We start from the raw sequence: 24,348 nt of genomic DNA on the forward strand, positions 1-24,348 counted from the left end.
TAGGGCTGGTGGAGCAGGATGCGACTGTGGGCCAGACTCAGTGTGCTGGGGGCCAAGAATTCTGTGGGGACCTTTGGTATTTCCCACCTGTGCCCCAGGTCTGGTCCAGCCTCGCTCAGCTGGGGTTCAAGGCTGCCCAGAGCACAAGTCAGAGGGAGCTGTGGGGGCTGAGCCTGGAGAAAAGGAGGCTCAGGGGGACCTTGTGGCTCTGCACAACTCCAGACAGGAGGGGGCAGCCGGGTGATGTTGGGCTCTGCTCCCTGGAACAGGGACAGAACAGGAGGAAATGGCCTCAGGTTGTGCCAGGGGAGGTTTAGGTTGGATACTGGGGAGAAATTCTTCCCTGAAAAGGTTGTCAGGGCCTGGCAGCTGCCCAGGGCAGCAGCAAAGTCCCCATCCCTGGAAGTGTTCAAATGGTTGTGAATGTGACACCTGGGACATGGTTCAGTGGTAAACGTGGCAGTGCTGGGTTAGCACTTGAACTCCACGATCTTAGAGAGCCTTTCCAACCTAAGTGATTTTGTGATTCTGTGTTTTGGGGGACCTGGGCCCTTGTGGGGTTCCACCCACACCTCTATCCCTCCAGCATCCCTGGGATCACTGCCCTGGCTCTTGCCCCTCATGCCCCAGCAGCAAGACCAGAAGGGAACCAGCTCCTTTCAGCTCGTTTCTTTAATAAGGAGACGTAAATCATTACAAAATAACCATCAAACGATCAGAGACGGAACGACAGAGTCCACACGAGGGGAAGGGGCATTAAAAGCAGCTTCCGCCGGAGCCGAGCGCTGCGGGGCTGGCACGGTCCGAGCGGGGCCGGCACCGCCGCTCCAAGGGTGGCCGAGCCTGCGACTCCCAAAGGAGCCGGCTCCTCCCTCCCAGACCGGGAGAAAAAAGGAAAAGGAACCCGAGCCTGTTGCCAAGACTCGTGGATTCACTTCCTTTGGTACCTCCGGGAGCATCCCCGTGGCACAGCCGGGTTTGCTCCGCGATGCCGCCAGGAGAGGGAAGTGCCAGCCCTCGTCCCCAAAACAGAAACCACCGGCTGGGCATGGCAGAAATAACCCAAATTGCTCCGAAAAGCCTTTTCACCACCAGCAGATCGACCCCAACATCTGTGCCCAGCGTTGTCCCGTCCCCTGGCCCGGGTGACAGCGGCACCCAAGGGCAGCGAGGCGCGGCCGCCGCGGCTCCCGGCAGCCCGAGCCCCACGAAACCGGGGGGACACACGGGGGAAGGGGGTCACGGCTCACCGCGGGCCTGTCCCCGTGGGGTCCCGCTGCACCGTGCTCTAATATGGCTTCTAAAGTTGCTCTGACGGTGAAATGCACCAACGCGACACAGGACACCGAAGCCACGATGTTGCTGCTACCCGGCCATGGGACAAACGCGACAAGACACAGGAACACGACACACATGGACGCCACGGCCGCGGCGGTGATAGCTCACTCTCCGCTGGCGGGTCGGGCTTGGCATGCTTTGCTTCTTGGCATTATTTTCTTCTTTTATATGATTTAATCGGGGATTTTCATTTTAATTGGGGGGGGGGAGAAAGAATCAGGGCGGTGGAGAGCTCTCGAGCGATGGGTTTTGGTCGTCGCCGCCTCCGTGGCGGAGCCGGAGATGGGGACGGCAGCGGCGGGGCGGTGGCAGCGCCGCTGGGCTGGGGCCATGCTGCTGCTGCTGCTGCTACGTGGCTGCATCACATGCACTGCTCGTGGTATATACAGCTATGTCTCCATATAATTTACCTACACACAGCTAAGGGGCGGGTCAGAGGCAGCGCAGATGGCTTCAGGATGTTGGTTGGTTTTCCCTTTTTTATTAAAAAAAAATTAAATCATGTATTAAAATCACAGTCTTCCCCCTCCCCCAAAGGCTTAAAGAGTCTGAGTGGAAAGCAGCCAGGTGGGATCGCCACTCCTGGCCTGGATCCCCAGACCCCGGCTGATGCAGTGGGTCTGGGGGCAGGGGGGAGCACAGGAGGAGATGCACCTGGGGTGTGCAGGTGTGATGTGCAGGTGTGCAGGTGATGTGCAGGTGTACAGGCGTGCAGATGTGCAGGTGTGATGTGCAGGTGCACACGTGTGATGTGCAGGTGTGCAGGTGTGATGTGCAGGTGTGCAGGTGTGCAGATGTGCAGGTGTGATGTGCAGGTGTGCAGGTGTGATGTGCAGGTGCACACGTGTGATGTGCAGGTGTGCAGGTGTGATGTGCAGGTGTGCACACCTCCACCTGCTTCCCTGGGAAGGCTGCAGGGCCATGCACACTTGCTGGCTGCAAACAAGGATTTCAGTGCTTTTTCTAATTCCTCCTCTTTTAGCCCATTCCATGTAAGGCAAATGCCCCCACACACCCCACACTCCCTCTCCCCCAAGGCCTGGATGGACCACAAAGTGAGACTGAGTCCTACCAGTGCTCCTGACGATGGGGGATCAGCCCTTCTCCAGCTCCCCATTATTAAAAGCATCCCAAGACTTCTTCTCCCTTTGGCTACAGGGGCAGGGCAGGACTCCATCTGTTGACACTGACATATCCATTAGGAAAAGGGACTAATTAAAGCTGGAGATGGCCCTGAGAGACCACTGGCTGGATGACCCCTGCAGACCCAGCATGGCCCCAGTGCCCCCTTCACCAGGGCATAGCCAAGTGCAGCTGCAGTGGTGGTGGAGGTGGTCATTAGAGGTCCCTGTCCAACATCTCCTTCCCACACTGCAGCTCGGCCACTCGAGCCCCAAACCTCCCCAGATGGAGATGTCCTGCCCTGGGGACCTGTCCCAGAGCTGCACAACCCTCCAGGGACGGGGGCTGGTCCCACATCCCTTTGAACCCCTTGAGCCAAGTTTCAAACCTGGCGATTGCCACCAAGTGTCCCATTGTCTCCCCACCTCTGGAGAGGGCCAGGATGCCCTTTGGGAAGTCAGAGCTGTGGGAGCTGCTAAAGCATCCAACAGCACTGGCATGAGCTCAGTTTTGGCACTGTGTCCCTGGGCCTGGGTCCCAGCCCAGATGTTGAACCCCCAGAGCAGCGTCCCCAGTGCCAGCACATCCCTGGGGCTCAACCCTTCACTGCTGCAGTGCTGGAACCCCCAGCACTGAGTCCAGGGACGCCAAAGGGAGCAGAGTGTGAGGCTGCTGTGGGGCTGGAGCTGGGACAGGGACATGAACTAACATCAGTGCTCAGTACAGACTGGACTGCACTGGGCAGGGCTGCTGGACCCTCTCCCAGCCTGCAGAGAACTGTGCTGGCTTTCTGGCTCAGAGGCTTTTCTGGGACAGTGGGAGAAGTAGCCTAGAGAAGCTCTTAGCCACTGTCAGGGTCATGGATATGGCTTTTACCCCCAAGGGGAGCAGGATGGGGTGGGTTTAACAGCCAATGGCCTGGTGGGGAGTAGCAGCTCATGGGGCTCGGGGGCTGTGGTCCCTTGTTGGCCCCAGGCTTGCTCTTGCCATCCCCACCCACAGCAGGTGATGGGGCTGGAGCTCCCCATGGCCCCCTGGCTGCCCTGAGGCAGGGGGTGCCCACAGCAGTGATGGGACATGCAATGGACAGTCCCTGGGGAGACACCTGGTACAGCTCTGGGGAGCTGCCCCCATCACATCTGGAGACCTCTCATTGTAAACCTGCCTCATGGAAGCGTTTTGATCTATGGGATTCACCAAGCATGGTGGGACACAGATGCAAATCACCCAGCGCTGCCCCTCTGGGGACAAAACAGAGGTTGTGGTGCTGCTGGTGGTGGTGATCCACACAGTGCTGCTGGTGCATCCACATGTCACCCTGTGTCTCCTTGGAGCAGCCTTCCTGAGGCTCCCTGTGCCCAGACTGGCGTCCACAGCTCCTGCTGCAACACTGAGGGCTCGACACCCCACCACCACAGCAGGATCCATGGCCCCTGCAAGCCTCTCCTCAAAGAACCCAAGCCTGGAGCTGGCCAGGGGCTCTCAGCCTTCCTTGGGGAGGGCCAGGGGGAGGCACCTGGGTCTCTTCAGAGGGTCTTCTGCACGATTTTTCTGTCTCACTGCTGGTCATGCCCCAACCAAGCACAGTGGGTCTGGTCATCTCACACCATTAGGCTCCAGCATCACCTCCACACAACGTTCCACGGTTCCCCACGTGATCCCAAGGGCAGGATGGTGGCAGCAATGCTGCAGGCTGGTGACACAGCTGCTGGGGAAGGTCCCAGGTGTGCTGCTGGCTTTGCACTGGGAAGGGATGGCGAGCAGAGGCAATGGGACATGCAGCAGAAGGGAGCGATGCCGAAGAACAAAAAGAACCATCCATGTCTTTAACCTCTTCCCCTGGAAGCTATTGGGACTGCCTGGGTACCCTTCCAGAGGCATCGAAGGGCATTTCAGCTTGGAACAGAACAAAAACCAAAAGGAAGGTTGCAGAACTGAGGTATCAGTAGCTCTGGGTGAGCTGTCCGCAGACTATTTGTTCTTGCCGAGAGCTGCATCCACCTCCTCCTCCGGCTTGAGCGAGTGCCACTGCGCGATGGGCCGCCGCGGGTTGGCCAGCATGTCGGACCAGTGCCGCAGCTCCGTGCCCGTCGAATTCAAGCCCGTGAAGATCTTGCCAATGGCCTCGTTCTTCCCCAGCTTGTCGTAGTCCAGCACTGTGATGACCACTTGCACTTTCTAAAGGAGGAAACCTTGTTTAGAGGGCTGGGAAGGTGCGGTGGCCACGACAGCTGCACAGCCCCAGGGTGCCCCAAGGATCCCCCAAGGATGAGCCCCCAGAAGAAGCAATGAAAATCTCTAACAAATGTGAAGAAAACATTCTTAAACCATCTCTTTAAGATAGTGAACTTCCCCTTTTAGAATCCAAACAGCTGCTGGATGTTATATCTGAGAAAATCTCAGTTTCCTTGTATTAGATTTTACTATAGCTACATTTTGCCCATTTCAGGGCCGGGCCCCATCCCTGCTTCCTTCATGTCCTCTGAGGAGTGCAGAGCCCAGTGGGGGCCCAGTTCATCCTGAGCTGATTCACCTGGGAAAGGTCACCAAGGTGGGATGTGGGGCTGGGCAAGAGCTGTGGGCTACTGGGCTACCAAGGGGCACGTGCAGGGACTTGCACAGGACATGGAGGGGCAGAAGGCAGTGGCCAAGAGTCCAAAATGCCCCCAGGACCACCCTGTTCTGCTTAGGGTGAGCGCTGTAGGATCAGGAGCAGAGGAAAACCAAATTTCAGCTGTGATCTGAGTTGGGGTTCATCTCCCATGGGTGCTGCCCAGCCTCCCACCTCTGACCCCACACCAGCTGCCCTCAGCATCAGCCCAGGCCCCAGATGAGACTGGAAGAATCTCCTGGGTGACCAGACCAGGAGCTCAGCAGGAACAGCTCAGGCTGCTGGAGGGCTGGGATGAGGGCTCAGGCAGCTTTAGGACATCTTCCATCCCAGGGTAGTCATCAAACAAACCTGTATCTGCTCAAAGGGGATTTCAAAGCTGAAGGACTCATTGAAGTAGGGGTTCAGGGTCTTCTTCTTGACTGTGGTCTTCTTCTTCTTCAACCTCTTGCCATTCTGCAGCAGGTGGATCTTCACGTAGGGATCTGGGGGTCAGGATGGGGCATTAGCCAGGGCTGAGGTGCCCTGGGGGTACCCCTGGGACACCTCCTGCTCCCAGGAGACATCTCAACCCAGGGTGAGGGAGAGACTGCCCTGAGTAAAGACGGTCAAAGTTTGTGGTTGGATGCCAAAGACAAAATGGTTGGGCTGGAGAAGATTTGTGGGAACAACTGGCCAAGGGATGGAGCTCTTCTGCATCCAGCAGAACTGGGGAAGGGTCTGGAGAGTCAGGAGAGTGAGGAGAGGCTGAAGGAGCTGGGGAGCTCAGCCTGGAGAAAAGAAGGCTCAGGGGGACCTTCTCATTCTCCACAACTCCCTGACAGGAGGGGGCAGCCAGGGGGCTCAGGCTCGGCTCCCATGGAACAAGGGACAGGAAAAGAGGAAACAGCCTCAAGCTGAGACAGGGGAGGTTCAGGTTGGACATCAGGAAGAATTTGTTTATGGAAAGGATGGTCAGGCACTGGAATTGCCCAGAGAGGTTGTGGAGTCCCCATCCTTGGAGCTGCCCAAGCAATGCCTGGACATGGCACTCAGTGCTCTGGTCTGGGTGACAAGGTGGGGACTGGGCACAAGTTGAACTCGATGGTCCTGGAGGTCTTTTCCAACAGTAATGATTCTGGGATTCTACGCTGTGGGGCCCCTTGTAGGAAGGCAGGGGACAGCAGAGTGACAACTGGCCTGTCAGGTGAGTGACATTGGGTGGGCTCTGGCCTGCCCCCTGTTTCTGGAGCAGGAAAGCCCATAATAATGCTGAATCCTTCCAGCCATGCAGGTACTGCTCTTGTCATGGTTAAAGCACGTCTGGAGAGAGCTGAGGACCCCTGGGCACAGAGCTCAGCCCTAGGATGGGGCTGGGAAGACACTTTAGGCACAAAACATGCTGGCAACCAAGGTCCACAGCCATGAGGTCAAGGAGGAGCAGGAGCAAATGGCACCTCCCAGGTCCTGCAGCATCCTGGGGGACCAGGTTTGAAGGGTCCTTCCCAAGAGTCAGGGATGCATCCCATGCCCATCTCCCCTCATCCCCCAGCCAGACCTGGGGCTGCCTCCAAGGCATGAGGAGGCCCTGGGGGCTCTCCCAAGCTCTGCCAGACAGGTGGCCCCAGAGTCCTTTCCCACAGAGGATGCTGAGAGCCCCCAGCAGGGCAGGGGAAGGCTGTCCCTGAGCAACACCCACCTGAGAGGCCCCCAACATCCATCTTCTTCAGGTTCTTGGCTTCCAGGATGCAGACAGTGAGCTTCCCGGCCGTGGGCACGTACCGCAGGGAGATGCAGATGTCTCCCAGCTTCTCTGGCTGCCAAGCAGAGCAAGGAGGGGAGATCAAAGCCTCACCAGTGCCTGGGACTCCAGTGGTTGGACACAATCACACATGCAGGTCCCCCCAAACCCTGCTCAGTCCAGGCACAAGCTGGCACCCTGTGCACCAACACAAGAGTTTGATCACCAGGTCCAGGACAAGCTAGGCCCAGCACAGCACTCAAGATATTTTATAGTCTTGATTTTTTTGTTATATAAACATTTTCACAGAGAGGATCAACAGGTCAGATCCCAGTAATGACTGTCAGGATGTTCATGGTACCCTGGCGGGACCCCACAGTGAGTGGGACCCTGAGCTGTGGGATGGCCCTGAAAGCAAAGCTCACCCCGTGGCCAGCCCCCTATCCCAGGCCCCCAGCCAGGGGTTCAGCTGTGGGCTGCTCTCACCTCCTCCTTCTCTCCACTCTGCAGGTCCCGCCACTCCTCGATGGGCTGGCCCAGGTCCACTGTGTTCATGGGCACCTTCACCTCCCCGATGATGTCGTGCTTGGAGAAGCGATCGAAGTCGTAGATGGCCATCACCAGCGTCTTCCCACCCAGCTCCTGGTAGGGCACCTGCACAAAGGGACAGCAACCAGGCTGCAAGGGGGACCCTGAGCCGGGACCACCTGCTCCTGGAAGGGAGAGGCAGCACACAGGGCTGCTACAGCCAGGGGAAGGACTGGAGGGGGAGACAAGGTCCTTGTTATGGATGCAGGGCTCACCTTGAAGGTGAAGGTCTCATTGAAGGCAGGGTTGAGGGTCTTCTTCTGCACTTTGGTCTCATACTTTTTCTTCTTGTCAGGGAGCAGGAACACCTTGACGTATGGGTCTGAGGTGCCACCCATGTCCAAAGCTGGCAGTTCAGCAGCTTGGAGGATCCCCACTGTGAGCTGGAAGGGCAGAGGAGTCCTCAGTGAGACAGCCCAGCCATGCAGCAGCTGCCAAGGGTTCATCTCCAGTCCAGCATGGGGCAGAACTTCACTGACACAGCACCCAGCTCCTCCTTCCCTCGTGTGCCTCCCAGGTCCAGCACAGATCCTCCTCTCAACTCCCCCCCAGGCAAACCCCACTCCTCAGCTGAGCCCCAGCCCCTTCATCACCTGGTTTGCCTGGAAATCATAGTCCAGGGAGAACTGCAGCTTGCCCAGGTTCTCTGGCTCCTTCTCCTCTTCCTCACCTTCCCCCTCTGTCAGACCCGTCTCTGCATCATCATCATCCTGTTGGTCCTGCAATGGCAGCCAGGTCCAGCTCAGCAGGACAGACACAGCCCAGCAGCCTCAGCCCCACAGCCCTGGGCACCTCAGCACCCCAACCCTCCTGGTGTCTCAACAGCCAGGTTCTCCCCACCAGAGGGAGGGGGACCCATGTGCTGGGGACAGGAAGCACAGACAGAGCAGGCTGGGGTGGCACTAGGGGTGGCACTGGGGATGGCACTGGGGGTGGCACTGGGGGTGGCACTGGGGGTGGCACTGGGGGTGGCACCGGGGATGACACTGGGGATGGCACCGGGGATGGCACCGGGGATGGCACTGGGGATGGCTCTGGGGGTGGCACTGGGGGTGGCACTGGGGGTGGCACTGGGGGTGGCACTGGGGGCGGCACTGGGGGTGGCACTGGGAATGGCACAGCCACGCAGCTCCCAGGGAGGCCCCGGTGCTGATCCAGCCAAAATCACAGGGGGGCTGCCAGGGGTGCCAGGACAAGGGATTGACTGCAGTGGAGGGAGTTTTGGTGCTTGCAGCTGGTGGGTCCTGTGCCCCCAGCCCGTGCTTGGAGGAGCACCACAGCCAGAGCTAAGGGCTTGTCAGGGCCATTTCCAGGCTTTGTAGGCTCAGAAATAGATTGTCCCCAGGAAATCCACCCCTCTTCCTGCCTCTCCAAGCACAGTCCATGAGGTGGGAGTCCCAGCTCCTTGCCCCCTCTTTGATGTGTCCCCAGTCCCTCATCCCACCCAGAGGCAGATGATGAAGGAGGCTCATGGTGACACTTACGTGGAGGGTGTCCCCAAGCAGAGGCAGCCAGGGCAGGACAGCGAGGGCACCGTGGGCAAAGAGAGACACAGACACTGTGTTACACAGACACTGAGGGACCTGGCAGGGTGGGGGATTAGACCTTGTACTACCTGGGGATCTCACCTCACACCTGCCCCCTCTCCTGCTCCAGCCCTGTCTGCATGCCCATGGTGCCCACATGGCTCTGAAGAGCAGGAACAGATACCCAAATTCTCCCACCCCCTCCAAATGGCCATGGATCAAGGCCATTGAAATGGCTGGGGTGGCCCCAAGCCTGTGGGTACCAAAGCCTGCCTTGGGCTGGCCACCAGGATGAGTTACCAGCACCTGCCACTTCACCACAGACGTTTTGGGGATCCCAAACTGCCCGGTGTTCTGGCCTGGTGGGCCTCCCCTCTCAGCTAAAGGCACAGAGAAATGAGTCTGACCCAGAGGGAGGTGGGATTAAATCAACGTTTCCTGGCTCGGGTGAAGCATTGGCAGGTCCAGGCCAGCTTGAGCCTGGTCCATCTGGGCCACCAGACACTGGAAGAGAACAGTGCTGCTTCCCAGGTCCTGGCTCCATCCTGGGGTCCTGGTGGCTCCATCCCAATCTGCTGCCTGGTCTATGAGTGCCCTGACACAGTCCATAACTCAGCCAGAGGGGCTGTTGGCCAAGCAGCCCAGGAGGACATCACCTGGTTGCCTGACTTCATGTCCTTCATGTTCATGGCATTCTTCATGCCTTTGCCCTTCTCCTTCTTGTTCTTCTTCTTCTTGCAGCAGCACTTCTTGCAGATGCAGAAGCAGCAGGTGAGGATGAGGAGTCCGGCCACGACAGCGATGGCGATGAGGGCCCAGGGTGGCACTGTGGGCGAAAGCCAGTGTCCTGGTCAGCCCTGCAGCTCCCTCCCAGCCACCCAAAACCTTGTTCCACAGGTTCTACTGGGACCAGTGTGGTGGGGAGGTCATCAGGAGGGTAACACCTGGAAAGGAGCTACTCACAGGGGATCTTGTTGAGCTCATTCATGAACTTGTCCCTCAGCTTGGTGAACATGTCCTCCTTGCTCTCGCCCGGCCCCGCAGCCTCCGTGGAGTTCTCCATGGTGCTCATGGGCAGCGTGCTGGCCGTGGCCTCTGGGGCCATCATGGACGCTTGCTTGAACGTCATGGTGGGCCAGGGGCTCCCTGGAACACATCACCCACTGGTCACACAGCCCTGCTGCCCCCACTCCTGCCCAGTGTCCCCAGGACAGCCCCTGCATGGGCAGCGGGGCTGCACCAGGACACCTCATCTTCTGCTAGAGGGGCACAGACCCAATGGCTGTGAGAGGTCATCTGGATCCCTCACAAGCCATGGGAAGCCCAGTTGGCCCCTGGGTTTCCTGGTCCTTGACATCTCCAAAGCCACTGGGAGCATCACCCAGCCCTGCATCAATGATGGTGCCAGCTCTGAGCCTCCTGGGGACAATGGGGACACTCCTGGGAGGAGTTCACCTGGCACGGCCCCTTGGGGTGAGGGGAGGGGGTTTGCATCCCCAGGAGAGAAGAATGAGATCAGCTGGGACAAATCAGCCCTCCCATCTCCTCCTTTTCTTAGGCAGGGATCCCAGGCATGGGACACCTACAGGGACTCAGCAATGATGTGGGACCTCAGGACTTGCTCCCAGCCCCAGGGTAGCTTCCAAGTCTGGGAACAGCAGCAAAACTGCTCTTCTGCCAGGGAGCTTTGGCAGGGCACGTTTTGAGGATGGATGGAAGCAGGGAAGAGCTGGCTCTACACAGCAGTGGCAGGTTCAGTGTGCAGGTCAATGGGTCAACTCACATGTCACAGGTACCATGTCCTGGGTGCCACACCTCCCAACCCCACAGGGCTCCCCTGGCCAGCTCTGCTCCTCCATGGAGCCAGGGGAAGGTGTTCCAGTCGCAAACAGCCCAAGAGGCTCTGCACCCCCTCCACAGCCCAGCTGGGTCTGAGCACCCACCAAGGATGGGCACAGCCATCGTCCTGTAAATGTGGCTTTGACTCCTGCAGGCAAACCTGGTACAAAGTACCCCCAGAACCCCAGCTCCAGCCCCAAAGTGCCTCCACAACCCCATCGGAAAGCAGCTTGCAAGGGAAGACCAAAGCAGGGAACAATGCCAGGGAATGCAGAGTGCCGGTGGGGTCAAGGAGAACACCAGGCTCTCCAGCAGGGGAAGCCGGGACAGCAGGATCACTGATAACCCAGGAAGGAGTTTCTGGGGGCAGGTGAGCTGTGGCTTGAGTGCACCCCCTTCCTTGCATCTCTTCTTTCCTCCTCACCCTCAAGAAGCCTCTCAGCCAGAGCATCATCCCCTGGGCCCAGGTGCTCCTCTGCCTTTCCTGCAGAACTTGGGAAAGAGTGCTCTCATCTTAAAAAAGGCAGCTAGAGAGACCTGGGGGCGTTGCTGTCCCAAAGTGACACTGCTGTGTGTCTCTGGCCACCTCGCAGGTGAATCAAGCACTGAATTACCCAGAGTGTGGCTCCACCCCTGGACACCTTCCTCCTGCACCCCTGCTCTGGGGGAACATGGTGTGGGGGTCTAGGGGGGCCCCCATGAGGCAGAGACAGTCCTTCACACAACAAAATGGGATTATGTGACTCCCACCTAGGCAAGGTCCCTGCTGCAGCTTTGTCACCCTTGGCCACAGTCACCTTCCCACCCCACCGAGGGGCTGTCACAGCCCAAACACCAGCAGCATCAGCATCACCTAGCCCTGGCACTGGGGGGCTGGAGCAAGAGGCTGGAGGTCCCCCATAACCCCCACATCCTTCTTGGGATGAACCAGGAGCTACTGCATTTAACCCCTGTGTTGGGGAAGATGAAACAGGAAAGCCTTATAAATATGATTGCCTGGCAAAAGATTTTGAGAATATGGAAACTATAAGCGAGATTGAAATGAAAGCAAGCTTTGAGATCCCTCAGTTACTGAACAACTGGAAAACAATGGTGTGGCCACTGAAGGTGATCCTCTTTTGATGGAACAACACCCTCTGCTTGTAGACAGGCCCAAGGGTCAGAGCAGACCCTACAGCTTGGCAGAAGGGGCTCAAAGGGGAGTGTCTGTGTGTGTGCACGGGGAGTGTCTGTGTGTGTGCGAGTGTCTGTGTGTGTGCACAGGGAGTGTCTGTGCGTGGTTGCACATGGGGGGAAATGGAGGTGTAGGCATGGCCATGCACTTGTGCAAGCAGGTGTGTGTGGGACATGCAAATGTGTGAAGGTGTGGATGCTTGTGCAAGGTGTGTGCTCAGGGTATGGGAGAGTGTGTGTGTGTGTGTGTGTGTGTGTGTGTGTGTGTGTGTAAAAGCCCATCAGGCAGTATGAGTGCATGTGTGTGTGTGTGTTTGTGTGTGTGTGTGTGTGTGTGTGTAAATGTGCACAGGGTACGTAAATGCTCGTGCACAGTGTGTGTGTGAATACTCATGCTCAGGTGTGTGCCTGTGGCTGTGCACAGGTGCGAGCACACCTGTCCGGGGCTGTGTGTGAGTGCCCAGGGCTGTGTGTGAGTGCACAGGGCTGTGTGTGGGTGCACAGGGCTGTGTGTGGGTGCACAGGCAGGCAGTGTGTGCCCAGGGCTGTGTGTGAGTGCCCGGGGCTGTGTGTGAGTGCACAGGGCTGTGTGTGGGTGCACAGGGCTGTGTGTGGGTGCACAGGCAGGCAGTGTGTGCCCAGGGCTGTGTGTGAGTGCCCGGGGCTGTGTGTGGGTGCACAGGCAGGCAGTGTGTGCCCGGGGCTGTGTGTGAGTGCCCAGGGCTGTGTGTGAGTGCCCAGGGCTGTGTGTGAGTGCCCGGGGCTGTGTGTGAGTGCACAGGGCTGTGTGTGGGTGCACAGGCAGGCAGTGTGTGCCCGGGGCTGTGTGTGAGTGCACACACAGGCAGTGTGTGCCCGGGGCTGTGTGTGAGTGCACAGGGCTGTGTGTGGGTGCACAGGCAGGCAGTGTGTGCCCAGGGCTGTGTGTGAGTGCCCGGGGCTGTGTATGGGTGCACAGGGCTGTGTGTGGGTGCCCGGGGCTGTGTGTGGGTGCACACACAGGCAGTGTGTGCCCAGGGCTGTGTGTGAGTGCCCGGGGCTGTGTGTGAGTGCACAGGGCTGTGTGTGGGTGCACAGGCAGGCAGTGTGTGCCCGGGGCTGTGTGTGAGTGCCCGGGGCTGTGTGTGAGTGCACAGGGCTGTGTGTGGGTGCACAGGCAGGCAGTGTGTGCCCGGGCCTGTCCCCGGGGCCGTGCACATCCGCCCGGGCTGTGTCTGTGCGTGTCGCCTGTCCCCTCAGGCAGGGCCCGTGCGGCTGTGCACACCAGCCGTGTGTGTGCGTGTGCCCACCCGTGCGAGGCAGTGCCCGCAGTCCGTGCAAGGCTTGCACACACCCACACAGCCCCGAGCGCCAGGGGGGCTGTGGGGCACAGATGCAGCCCAGACCCTTATCCAGGGAACTGCTGCTTCGGGGGCTGCTGCGGAATCTCTGCGGGGCTGCCCGGGGCTGGGGGCTGCAGGCAGCCTCAGGCCTCGCTTGAGGGGCTGCTTTTGAACCGGGCAACTTAATTAGCATCACTAATTGCTCCCTTGTGGTGCTCAGCGGGCGCTGGCAGAGCTGAGGCCCGGAGGTGCCTGCGGGGAGCCAGGCAATGGAGGCCCTGTTGCTGCTCCCCTCAGCCGAGCGCCCCACAGGCCCTGTCATGGGGCGGGGGCTGATCCTGCCCCCAGGCGGGGGCACCAGGCTTTGATCTGCCTCCTGCAGGGGCGGGGCAGGGCAGGGCAGTTCCGTGGGGCAGTCGGGGAGCGATGGGAGGCTGCGAGGGCAGGGAGGGGGGCACTCTGTGGGGCACGGAGAGCAGCCAGCGGGGCACTGTGATCTCGGAGATGCCCCCTCAGCTCCAGGTCCCAGTCCCCACGGTGCCTCACTGGGTGTCCCCGGGCACACTCCGTGTCCCCAGTAGGCACAGGCGGGCAGCCCAACCCCTCAGCTGTGGGGGCAGAGCTGCTGCCAGCCCAGGGCTCAGATTCTCAGGGGTGGGGGCCCGTCCCGGCCGCCTTGTCCCAGTCCCGGCCCCTTCCCCGGCAGCGGGCGGGGGCCGTGCGGGCACGGCTGCGGCACTGCATTGCAGTCCTGCTCCGGCTCCGCTGCCTGCTTGGGCTTTTTTTTTTTTTCCATTCCTTTTGCAATTTTTTCCCCTCCTCTTTGCAAGTTGCGGCAGCCGCTGGCGAGGAGCCGAGGGCCGGCGGTGCGGGTGGAAAGGGAGCTCGGCCCCCGCAATCGCCACCGCACCCCCGAACCCCGCTGGGCTGCCCCTGCCGAGGACTCGCTGCCGTTCTTCAAGTTTCCTCTTTATTCTGCCTGGTTTGGAGTTGTTCCCCGCCAACCCCCACTGCTCCCGTCCCTCCCCCCGCCAAGATCGCAGGTTAGGGACATAAAGAAAATATGAGGGTTATAATTAACCATTTCTATCAGTCCTTGGCCGAAGAACGAGCGTAGGTTAAGGCATCATGAATAAATTCTGGCTAGGAAGGGGCCCCTTGCTGCCTTGCGGGTCCCTGGGGATCTCCCAGCCCATCCGTGGGGTGCAGCCTCCATCAGGGCAGGGTGATGGGAATGCACCCCATGGGAATGCGCTGCACCCCTCCCTCCACAAAAACCCCCACAGGAGCTCCCCATGGAGCAGGACAGGCGGCAGCTGCTGCAGAGACCCACAGGGGCAGCGCGTGGGGAGGGTGGTGCATCACCCATGCGCCTCCATTACACTGCCCCCGCGGTGTGGGGGTCCCCACAGCCCCCCAGCTGCCACCTCTGCCCCCACAGGGCTTTATCTTGCTCCGTGTTGATCCAGCCCCCTAGTGTGTAACCCTGAACCCCACTAACCCATCACCCCCACGGTTCATTTCTCCCCTAATGCACCCCCCTGCAGCCCCCAATGCCTCATCCTGCACCCTTCAGTGCAGCACCCCAAATCCACCACCGCAGCACCCCCACCCCCAGAGCACATCCCATATCCTGTGCCTGCGGCATTTCCCAGACCCCCTGACCTATCACCCCAGCCCCATTCCTTGCATGCACCTGCATGCTGCACCACCCTCAGAGCCCCTGAACCCCATCTGCACCCCACACTGTGTTACCCGGTACCCCTCAGGCAGTGTCCCCCAGCTGCAAACATCTGGCCTAGGACCCCCTGGCGCTGGATCCAGCGAGCTCCCTCCAGGCTCAGCCCCCAAACTGGCCCCAGGTGTCCATCCCCCCTCCCCGCGGTGAAGCTGATACTGAACCCCGAGAAACTGCACTGAGCTCCAAACCAGCCCTTCCTGGTGCAAACCTCCCTGGCTCCATCGCTGGTTTTAGGGAGCAGAGGGGGTGGGGGTGTCCCCCCTTCCACCTGCACACATTCCATTTGCTGCATTCCGTTTGCTGGCACCACCCCAAGGTCTGGCGGGATGCAAATCCCAGGCTGGAGCTGGCAATCCCATCCCCATCCATCCCCAGGGCATCCCCTGGGTACAGAAAAGCAGTTTAGACCCTGAAATATCCCCTTCCTGAGCCCTTCATCCCTCCTCCTCCTCCTCCTCCTCCTCCTCCATCAAAGACTCCATCCCAAAGACCACCCCCCTTGCTGCTGCAGCACCTGGCACAAAAAGGGGATTTGGGGTTTCTCCAGAGGTGGTTATCATGGGTATCCCCTGCCCCAGCAGTAGCTCTCTGTCTGGGTGGGATGGGGAAGGATGGAGGGGGGGAGTCACTGGCTTGGGGGGCTTTGAGGATCTCTCTTCAGCCAGGATGTTCTGCCAAGGACCAGACCCGGGGTGAGAATCTGGGGATGCACAGAAGGACTGGGATGTCCCTGGACACAGCAGCTCAGTCCCCATCAGGGTGAGGCTTTGGGGAAATGCAGCTGCTCGTCTGCAGGGGCAGCAGGAACCTCCCCCTCCAGCAGCAGGAACCTCTCCCCTCCAGGAAGGTGAAGGCCGCGGGGATGATGGAGAGCAGCAACAGCAACAAATGAGGATTAATGAGGCTGAGGCAGCAATTAGCAGCAGCAGCGCTGACCCAGCATGGGCTGGGTGTGGGAAGGCACGGGGGGGGTCCCAGCTCTGGCCCCCCCAGCCCAGAGGGATGAAGTGTCCCAGGGAAACCCCGACCTGGGGGAGACTTGTTAGCTAAGGAAGGGTGGCTGTGGGCCCAGAGGGATGAGTTATTGCTCCTTTAGGGGATGGCAAAGCCAGGTCTGAGCTGTCCTGCTGGGACAGGGATGTGGGAACCCCTCAGACCTCCACAAACGAGGAGCTGAGCCCTAAACTGTGCTGCAGTGTGCCAGGGCTTGGGTTTGTATGGTCATGAATGAAAATCCCGAGCCAGTTTCAAGGTAAGACCTCTCCCATCCCAAAGCCAGCAGGAAGCCTGGGCCCTGCAGAGCCTGCACAATCCTGCAGTGCAGCCCGAGGGCAAGCAGAGATCCCAGAGTACAGCTGGGATACTTGCCAGTGCCCCATCTGGATTTTGATGCCAACAGGTGTTTTGTTTGTGGGGTCAGGAGCTGGAGGGGGAGATCCCATCCCTGCTGGAGCCATGGCACAGTGCCCGGGCATCCCTGGGCAGGCACAGCCGCTCCCCAGGGCTCCCACCGGCCTGAGTGGGACACGGAGGGGACACGCTGGGCCCGAGGTTCAGCTCACAGCAGTGAGACAGGAGACTCTAATTAAGGCAAAAACATGATTTGGCTTCTAATGGTCATTTAATTAACAGCAATCCCAGGCAAGGGATGTGTGAAGGCACCAGACCAAAGGGTCAGGGAGGAGGGAGGGCAGGGAGTGCTAGGTAGGGAGATGCTGCAGGACCCTGCTGCAAAGGGACTCTGCAACAGCCCAGCAAGCTGTGGAATCTCATCCCTGCTCCCCTTGCCCAGCCCCAGCACAACACTACAGCAGCTGCATCAGCAGTGCCACATCAGACCCTCAGCACCCAGCATGGTGGAGCAGCTCCCAAGGCTTGGGGAGCACTTTCCCCCAGAATCTCCCCACATTCCCACCTTGATCCACTGTGCTGAGGGCAAGGGGAGTCTCTGCTCCCTCAGCTCCACATTTTTCAAGGGAGAGTATTCCTACAGCTGAGGGGTGTGATTCTAGTAGCAAGTGGCACCACAGGACCTGAGCTGCTGGGACATCACCCTCACAGGGACATATGTTCCTGTCCTCAAACCCATGCAGGAGCAGGTGCTGCTGGCAAGACACCCCCACTCTCCAAGGGAAACTGAGGCACAGCATGGGAAGCAGCATCCTGAGAGAGGAAATCCCTGAGCTGGGCTGAAGTTCAGCATTCCCCCCACTCTGAGTGTGCCAGTGACAGCCACCAGACCTCACTGGGACCCCCAGCACTGCTCCCCCTCCTGCAGGCTCCAGCAGCATCTCTGGATAGGACCAGAGCTGGCCAGCACCCTCCTCCCAGCAGGACACACTCCATTCCTGGCCTCATCAGCTCCCTAATTAAAACTAATGACTTGCTGGAGTTCAGCAGCCCCAGGCTCTTCCCCAGGCATGAGGAATCTGAGGAGGGCACCCCACTGCCCAGCTCAGGATCAGCTCCTGCCTCACTGCCCACAGCTGGAATCTGGGCTCCTCATCATGGAGCCCCTGGCCTCAAGGAAAAAAACTCAGCCCCCTGGCTCATGAGGGGGAGCTTGTAAAATAAAAAATTTAAAACTGATGGTGGTTTTGTAGCCAGTGCTTGCCTGTGAGAGAGGATCTGTGTTACTCACAGCAAACCCAAGCGAGGTCTAGCAGTAAATGCAGCCTTAAGGCAGCCTTTGTCCATCATCTGGGTTCCAGATTGATGGCTGCTGGTGTTCCCAAGCCAAACCATCAGCTCCTGCTGCCACGAGTCTCCCACTAGATGGACACCTGAAGGTCAGTATGGGGAAGGGATGATCCCACCCTGCCCTGCTCGCTCCTGTGCATCTCCTCCTGCAAAGCACCCCCCCAGCCAACACCCACCAGGTATTGGGGAGCTTCTCAGCAATGGCAGGGCCCCCCAGAGCATTGTGACTCAGGAGATGGCAGGTTTGTCCCCAACCAGGGACACCTCCCTGCATGGGGACCACTGCTGGCACCCACCAACGCCAGGGTGCCCAGTGAGGCAGCTCAGGGATTTTCTGTGCCTTTGCCTCTAAAATCAGAACAGCAATGAGGAGGAATGGGGGACAAGGCCAGTGACAGCCCTCAATGCCAGCGCCCACCTCTGAGGAGAGAAGGACCCACTGCTGGGCACTCAGAGCCCTGCCTGGCACCCAGAGGTGCTGGTGCCCCAAAGTCCACTTTTTCTAGAGTGATCAGGCCCTGGGTCTTGTTTGCAGCTGCCCCAGAAAGGAAGGGCAGGACAGAGCTGCACTGGGACTGGTGTCAGGGCTCCTGCAGGAGCCGGGGCAGACACTGCCACAGCCACTGCCACCTGAAATTTGGGTGCAAAGGGACTGATGAGCACCTTGTCCCCCTCTCCACTGTGGCTCTCTGCTTCCCACTGCCTCCCATCACTGCTGCTCTGCTCTCTCATCCCACAGGAATGCTGCAGAGGCTGCAGGCACCATTCAGCACCAGCACTTCCTCCAGAGGGTTTTGGCTTATGCCATGTGCCTCCATGGCACACGCGGAAAAGACAGCTGGGGATACTGGACACCACATCCTGAGCTGTGGGGACACAGCTGTTGCCAAGGCCAGCAGGGCATACGGAACATCCCACATGGCACTGACCACTGCCACAGCAAACCACCAGGCTCAGCCCAACCCCAGGCAGCTCACTCAGTCCACCCTTGGCACACAGAGCCATGAATGGCCAAAGAAGCCTCCCAAAAACAGGTTCCAGGTGCTGGCAGAGCCCAGCCCACCCCCCAGCTCTGTGATGCCACAGCAGCAGTGCCTTGCTCTGAAGGCAACACGAGAGCAGCTAAATAGGGCACCAGATGGTGATGGGCTGAGCTGCCCTGGCACTCTGGAGCCACCACAGAGCCAAGAGCTCCAAGTTCTGCCCTCCTGGGTGGGCACCATGCTGCTGGCACCACGGCCACACTGCCAGCACTCCCGGCCATGGCTCTGTGCCACGCTGATGGCTCCAGATCAGCAGGGGAGGAGAGCAAAGGAGCCAGGTCAGCTCCTGGGGAAGAGCCAGGAGCGGCTCCAGGAGCAGGGCGAGACGCAGAGATCGATCCCAGACAGAGCAGGGAGGGCACGCCCCGTGTGCTCCCAGCTCAGAGCATGGCTGAAACAAGCAGGCACAAGCCACCAGGGGCCATTTCCAGGGGAGGCTCCAGGGAGATCTCCACAGCTCCCAGCCAAGCCCCGTGTTCCTGGCGTTAGAATCCAGGAAACCACCTCCCATCCCGAGGGAGCTCCCAGCAATGCTCATCCCCCTCCTCCCTGTCAGCCTGGGCTCAGTCCCCCAGGACTGGATCCTGTGGGAGCAATGCTGGTGCTGCTTGCCCAGCTCCAAGGCACAGAGAGCCCAGAGGCAGGGTAGAGCTCTGTGTCCCCAGGGCCTCCCAGCCTTGTGGCATTTGGGGTGGCAAAGGGAATGGAGGAAGCACAATGATGGGATGGATCAGCAAGGACACAGCACCACAGCAGCCCAGGGGATTTTGCTGTGGCACAAAGCCCCACCAGGGCCAGGACACAGGACTGACTTCCATGAATAAACCTTGTGCAGATGGACAAATGTCACTGGGAGAGCCGGGGCACAGCTGGGGTGGTGAACACAGCCCCTGAACACCACAGGAGGGTCATCTGTCCCTGCCCAGCCCCTCTAAACTGCATCCCTGTGTGACTCCAAGTGTTTTGTCAGCACAAGCACAGCAGCACACACTGTCAGGGCTGCACAGAGGAGCTGCTCCACCAGTGCATCCTGGAGAAGATTGTTCCTCCCCTGGAAAAACCAGATGCAAAGCACCTCGGTTCCTGAACTGGTGTTGGTGGTCACCATCCCTTCCAAGGGTCCCCCATGGCCAGGCCCACACCACTCCACCAGGAGGTCTCTGCTGGGCTCTCCCATGGCACAGAGCAGTGGCTGAGCTGGCACAGCCCCACACAGCACCAGGCAGGGGCTGTGCCAGGCTGCTGGCAGTGATGCCACCATGCCACATGGGCAGAGTGGGCATCCAGGCACTAACCCAGCTCTGCCAGGCCTCAGCTCCAGGAGAAAACCCTGGGACTCCCCTGGGAACAGAGCAAGACAGCAACAGAGCCCACAGGGAGTTTGTAAATTCATGCATGGCCCTGAAATTTGGGGTTGTTTTCTTCCTTGAATCCTCTGCTCGAGCCCGGTGGGAGCTGTGGTGTCACTTGGGGTTCCCCAGAACCAGCAGCCCTCAGTCCCAGCATGTCCCCAGGGACACCCTGTGTCCTGCAGGAGAAGGTAGGAGGCATCTCCCTGGGACAATGATAACCAGTTTGGAGGCTGACCCCACCTCCATGGTGTTTTGGTGGAATTGCTGTGGTGTGAGGCACCACATGGGGCTCACAGGAGTCAGGGATGCCTCATCCCATGCCAGCACTGCCAGAAGTCAGCTGCCAGATCATCTCTGCTGTGCCCAAACCAGCCTGGCACACAGGCATGTCACACTCTCTGCTGCTCACAGACATCCCCAATGCCCATGGCCTGGCCCCAGAGCAGCTCCCCAGGTCCCTGGCAGCAGGACAGTCCCCCCAGGCCACCTCCAGTTCAGCCCAGACTCAGGGCTTGGACTACCCCATCACATCCCACAGCACCCACCTACACCAGCACCACAAGCATCCACTTTGCTCCTGGTCTCCCCATATCCCCAGGGATGCACAAGCCCAGAGTCCACATCTGCTGCACCCTGCAGGGCTGGGAAAAGCTGGGGAGCATGAAACACCCCAGATTAACTAAAACACACCAGCTTTCCTTAAGATGCACAAGGAGAAGGACACCCTGTCAGTGCCAGAAGTACCTTCCAGGCCAGTGGGGCCACAGCCAGTGGGGATGGGTTTGGTGCAACAGTCAGACAAATTCCTGTGTGGGAGAGTGGGATGTGGCTCCAGACAGCAGGAATTTGGCACAGCCCAACACTGCCAGAGCTGGCTGCAGTCAACCCTCCCAAAGCACCAGCACCAGCAGAACCACCCTGGGGGAACAGGGAGCTCTGCCAGACTCTGCTGACCAACAGCTAAATTCAGGGACAACACAGTTCCTACTCCAAACACCAGATCTGATGAAACATCACAACTTCCAGCAGGCAGGAAGCAATGGAGCAGGTGGTCCCACTGGGATGTGGCAGCCCCCAATCTCAGCAGGAGACACCAGGATCCCACACCCCAGGGCTGACAGGAATGGGCCAGCACCATCCCCAGCAGCAGGATTACACCAGTGTGGGGCATTCAGATTCCAGACGCACGCTGCCTAATTTACGGTTTAATTAATAAATGGGGAATTATGCCAAGTTTATCCAATACTTTTGGACGTGTGATGTTATCAAAATCCCATTACTGATGAAGGAAGGCATGAAGAGCAAAATTAGCTTTGGCATCTGAAACAGTTCAGTCAATGCGATAACACAATTATTAGGGCTAATAATCAAAGAGCGCTTTGGGGAGCGCGGCTCAGGCAGGAGCTGAGCTGAGGGCATGAGCTGGGGAAGAGCCGGGTGCTCACCCAGGAGGGAAAGGCCGACCACAGCCAAGGGCAAAAGATTTTTGCTGATTGCACTTCCCAGCGGCTCCAGGTAACTGGCACAGGGAAGGTGCTGGTGGCCACCAGGCTGAGGAGGAGCACAGCCGGGCGCAGTGCCGAGCTGCACTGCCGGGAGTAGGGAATTAAAAAATCCAGGATTTTAAACCAGTGGGCACTGGGTCCCATCTGTACACTGGGCATTGATCCTGCTGGAGGACATCACGGCTGCCAGCTCGCAGCTCTGCGCAGTCCGGGGAAGGAGAAATTCCAGTCGTAATGAGGAGCCGCAGTCATCCGGCTCCCAGAGCTGGGACTTTGCCAAAACCATGGTGAACTGGAGGAAGGGCGTGTGGGGGAGTGGGAGTCCCAGCTCACTTCAGTGGCCTCGAGCTCCAGCCCAGTGACCATCCCTGGGGCTTATGGAGCAGGAGGCAGCTCCCATGGGAGCAGTCAGCAGCAAATGCCACAGTGGCTGTTTGGAAATCCCTCTGCCATGGATATATAATATATATACATGTAGATGTATATACAGGGTCTGTATGACTGTATTTGTGTGTCCTCCCTCCTCTGGGACCGTGGGTGCTGTGGGCAGTGGGGTGCAGAGCCAGCACACAGTGCCACGGGTGCTGCTCAGCGCCGCTGCCACGCCGGGCTCAGGCAGCGAGGGACGCGTCCTCGCCCTGCAGAATCGGGGGCACCAGGGCTTCAGGCTGGCTCCCGGCAAGCAGGGCAGGGGTGCTCACCAGGGGAGGCTGGGCAAGGTGCCAGGGGATCGGGCAAGGTCAGACCCATTCCTGCACTACACCCATAAGCAAGGAGGAGACATGGCATCACTCCGAGAGGTGCTCGGGTTTGGGGGCGCGGGGGTGCTGTGCTGATCTGTGCTGTTCTCAAGCAGCACAGGTGACTCCCACTGCCACTGCTGGCCTCAATGACCTTGGGTGTATCACCTCCCCCTTGATGTCTCACTCAACCTGCACACAGACCACCGCAAACCGCACTTTCTCCCACCCAAACCCTGCGACCAAAAGCACCCGCACGCAGCGCAGCGAGGGCGAAGAGCGCCGGGGATGCCCCAGGGGTGCCCCGGGGGTCCGGCAGCCCCGGCAGCGTGCGGCCGAGGCACTGTGCTATCTGCTAGCGAGCAATAATGCAGCAGGCTGGAGACTCCTGCCGGTGGCTGCGCTGCCGCTCGGTGCGTGCAGGAGTAACACCGCTGCAGCAGCAGCTCGCGTACCAGCCAGCCTGCGCTCAGGACTGAAGTTTTGCTGCAGCAGAGGAGCAGGCGGGGAGTCCAGCAGCGCCCTGCAGCTCCACAGCGCAAGAGGCTGTGCTGTCGGACACTCTGCAGTGGGTGACACCCGCAGCACCCCGGCCGCTCTCTCTCGGAGGACAGAAGAGCGCTGCGCCAAGGAGCGCCCGAGCAGAGAAACAGAGGCGCTGATACAGTTGGAGACCACGAAGCAATGGGTGACACAGACTTGTCCCCCCCCTCTCTGTGCCACAGTCACCTTGCAACGCTGCCTGTCCCCTGCGCAATTTGCAGAGCTCCTTTGGGATCACTCTTTAAAACTAGGCTGAGGGGAGCAGCGATGTGCTGAGCACAGCGAGGGCTGCGGCACCCCGGTGTGACATCCCCGGCGCCGGACCGAACCCCTCCTGTGCACGGCTGCACCCTGACGGCACCCAGCCAGCGTGGGGAGTGCTGGAGGATCCCGGAGATGGTGCAGCCACGGCGGGGGAATCCAGACGGAGGGTCTGCCTGGAGCTGGCTCCTGGCCAGGCCGCTACGAAGACGCCGTCAGTGCAGCGGGGCTTGTAGCTGCCCACGCTGGGGCCACGCCGCTCCCGGGTTCCCAGCACCAGGGTGGGTTCCCCGCAATGCTGCGGGAACAGCCCCGCGCCCCCGCCACTCCCGGGGCCAGCACCCCAAGGGCACCCATGTGGGGCATCCGCAGGGATGAGGAGCTGGAGCATCCCGCAGCGCCCAGAGGGCACCTTTGACCCGGCGGCACCGCGCGGCATCCTCGGGGTAGCCCCGCATTCCCAGGGGGTCTCACGCTTTCGGGAGAGTCCCCACGCCCCTGGGCGCTCCCCGCCAGCTCCGCAGCCTCCTGCAGCACTCGCCGCCCCCCTCTCCATCCGTCCAGGCTCCGTCCCCAGCCGCCTTCTGGGCGCAGCCCCCCACGAGCAGCCTCCGAGCGGTGGGCAGCTCTGGGACCCGTGTCCCGGGATGGGTTCCCGGGAAAAGCGCAGGTCCCTGCCCTGCTCCCGGCACCGGGACTCGGCGAGGTGCACTGCCCGGTGCCCACGGCGAGTACTCCATCCCACCCCACGGGGGACGATCGCACCTCGGGTGGCGGCGCCGGGACGGGCTCGGCGAGAGCTCGGGCAGCCCCGTCCCGCATGGTCCGCGCCGCTGCGGCACCGGGGAAACTTCGGCGGGAGTGCGGGCGGGCACTTACCGGCCGGGGCGGGAGCGGAGCGGTGCTGTGCGGTGCTGTGCGGTGCTGTGCGGTGCTGTGCGGTCCGGTGCGGTCCGTGCGGTCCGGGAGAGCAGCGCTCGGCGCGGGGCGGGCGGGAGGGGAGCGGTCGGTGCGGTCGGTGCCGGGCGGGCGGCGGGACCTGCGCGGCGCTGCGGCAGCCCCGGCCCCTCCGGGCTCGCGTGCGGCGGCTCCGCGAGGCTCCTCCCGCCACCGGGAGGCCCCGCCCGCGGCCCCGCCCGCGCACCGGGGCTCGTGCGGGAGCGGCACCGCCCGCGGGCGTCCGGGCACCGGCACCGGGCACCCCATGGGGCCGCCTCATACCTG

The 24,348-nt window shown here is 60.3% G+C and overlaps 1 protein-coding gene across 1 annotated transcript; it reads right to left on the reverse strand.

Moving 5' to 3' along the window:
• Window positions 1–654: 654 nt before the first annotated feature.
• On the reverse strand, window positions 655–24,182 carry SYT2 (synaptotagmin 2). Its single transcript, XM_036398588.2, has 9 exons — window positions 24,004–24,182; window positions 9,869–10,051; window positions 9,562–9,731; window positions 7,973–8,089; window positions 7,595–7,762; window positions 7,278–7,445; window positions 6,750–6,867; window positions 5,423–5,556; window positions 655–4,638 (listed from the first exon to the last, which is right to left on the reverse strand). The coding sequence occupies exons 2-9, from the start codon at window positions 10,032–10,034 to the stop codon at window positions 4,432–4,434; spliced, it is 1,248 nt and encodes a 415-aa protein (XP_036254481.1). The 5' UTR covers window positions 10,035–10,051; window positions 24,004–24,182; the 3' UTR covers window positions 655–4,431.
• Window positions 24,183–24,348: the final 166 nt, after the last annotated feature.

The sequence above is a fragment of the Molothrus ater genome, chromosome 25, assembly GCF_012460135.2.
Source record: "Molothrus ater isolate BHLD 08-10-18 breed brown headed cowbird chromosome 25, BPBGC_Mater_1.1, whole genome shotgun sequence".
In the NCBI taxonomy this organism is placed as follows: domain Eukaryota; kingdom Metazoa; phylum Chordata; class Aves; order Passeriformes; family Icteridae; genus Molothrus; species Molothrus ater.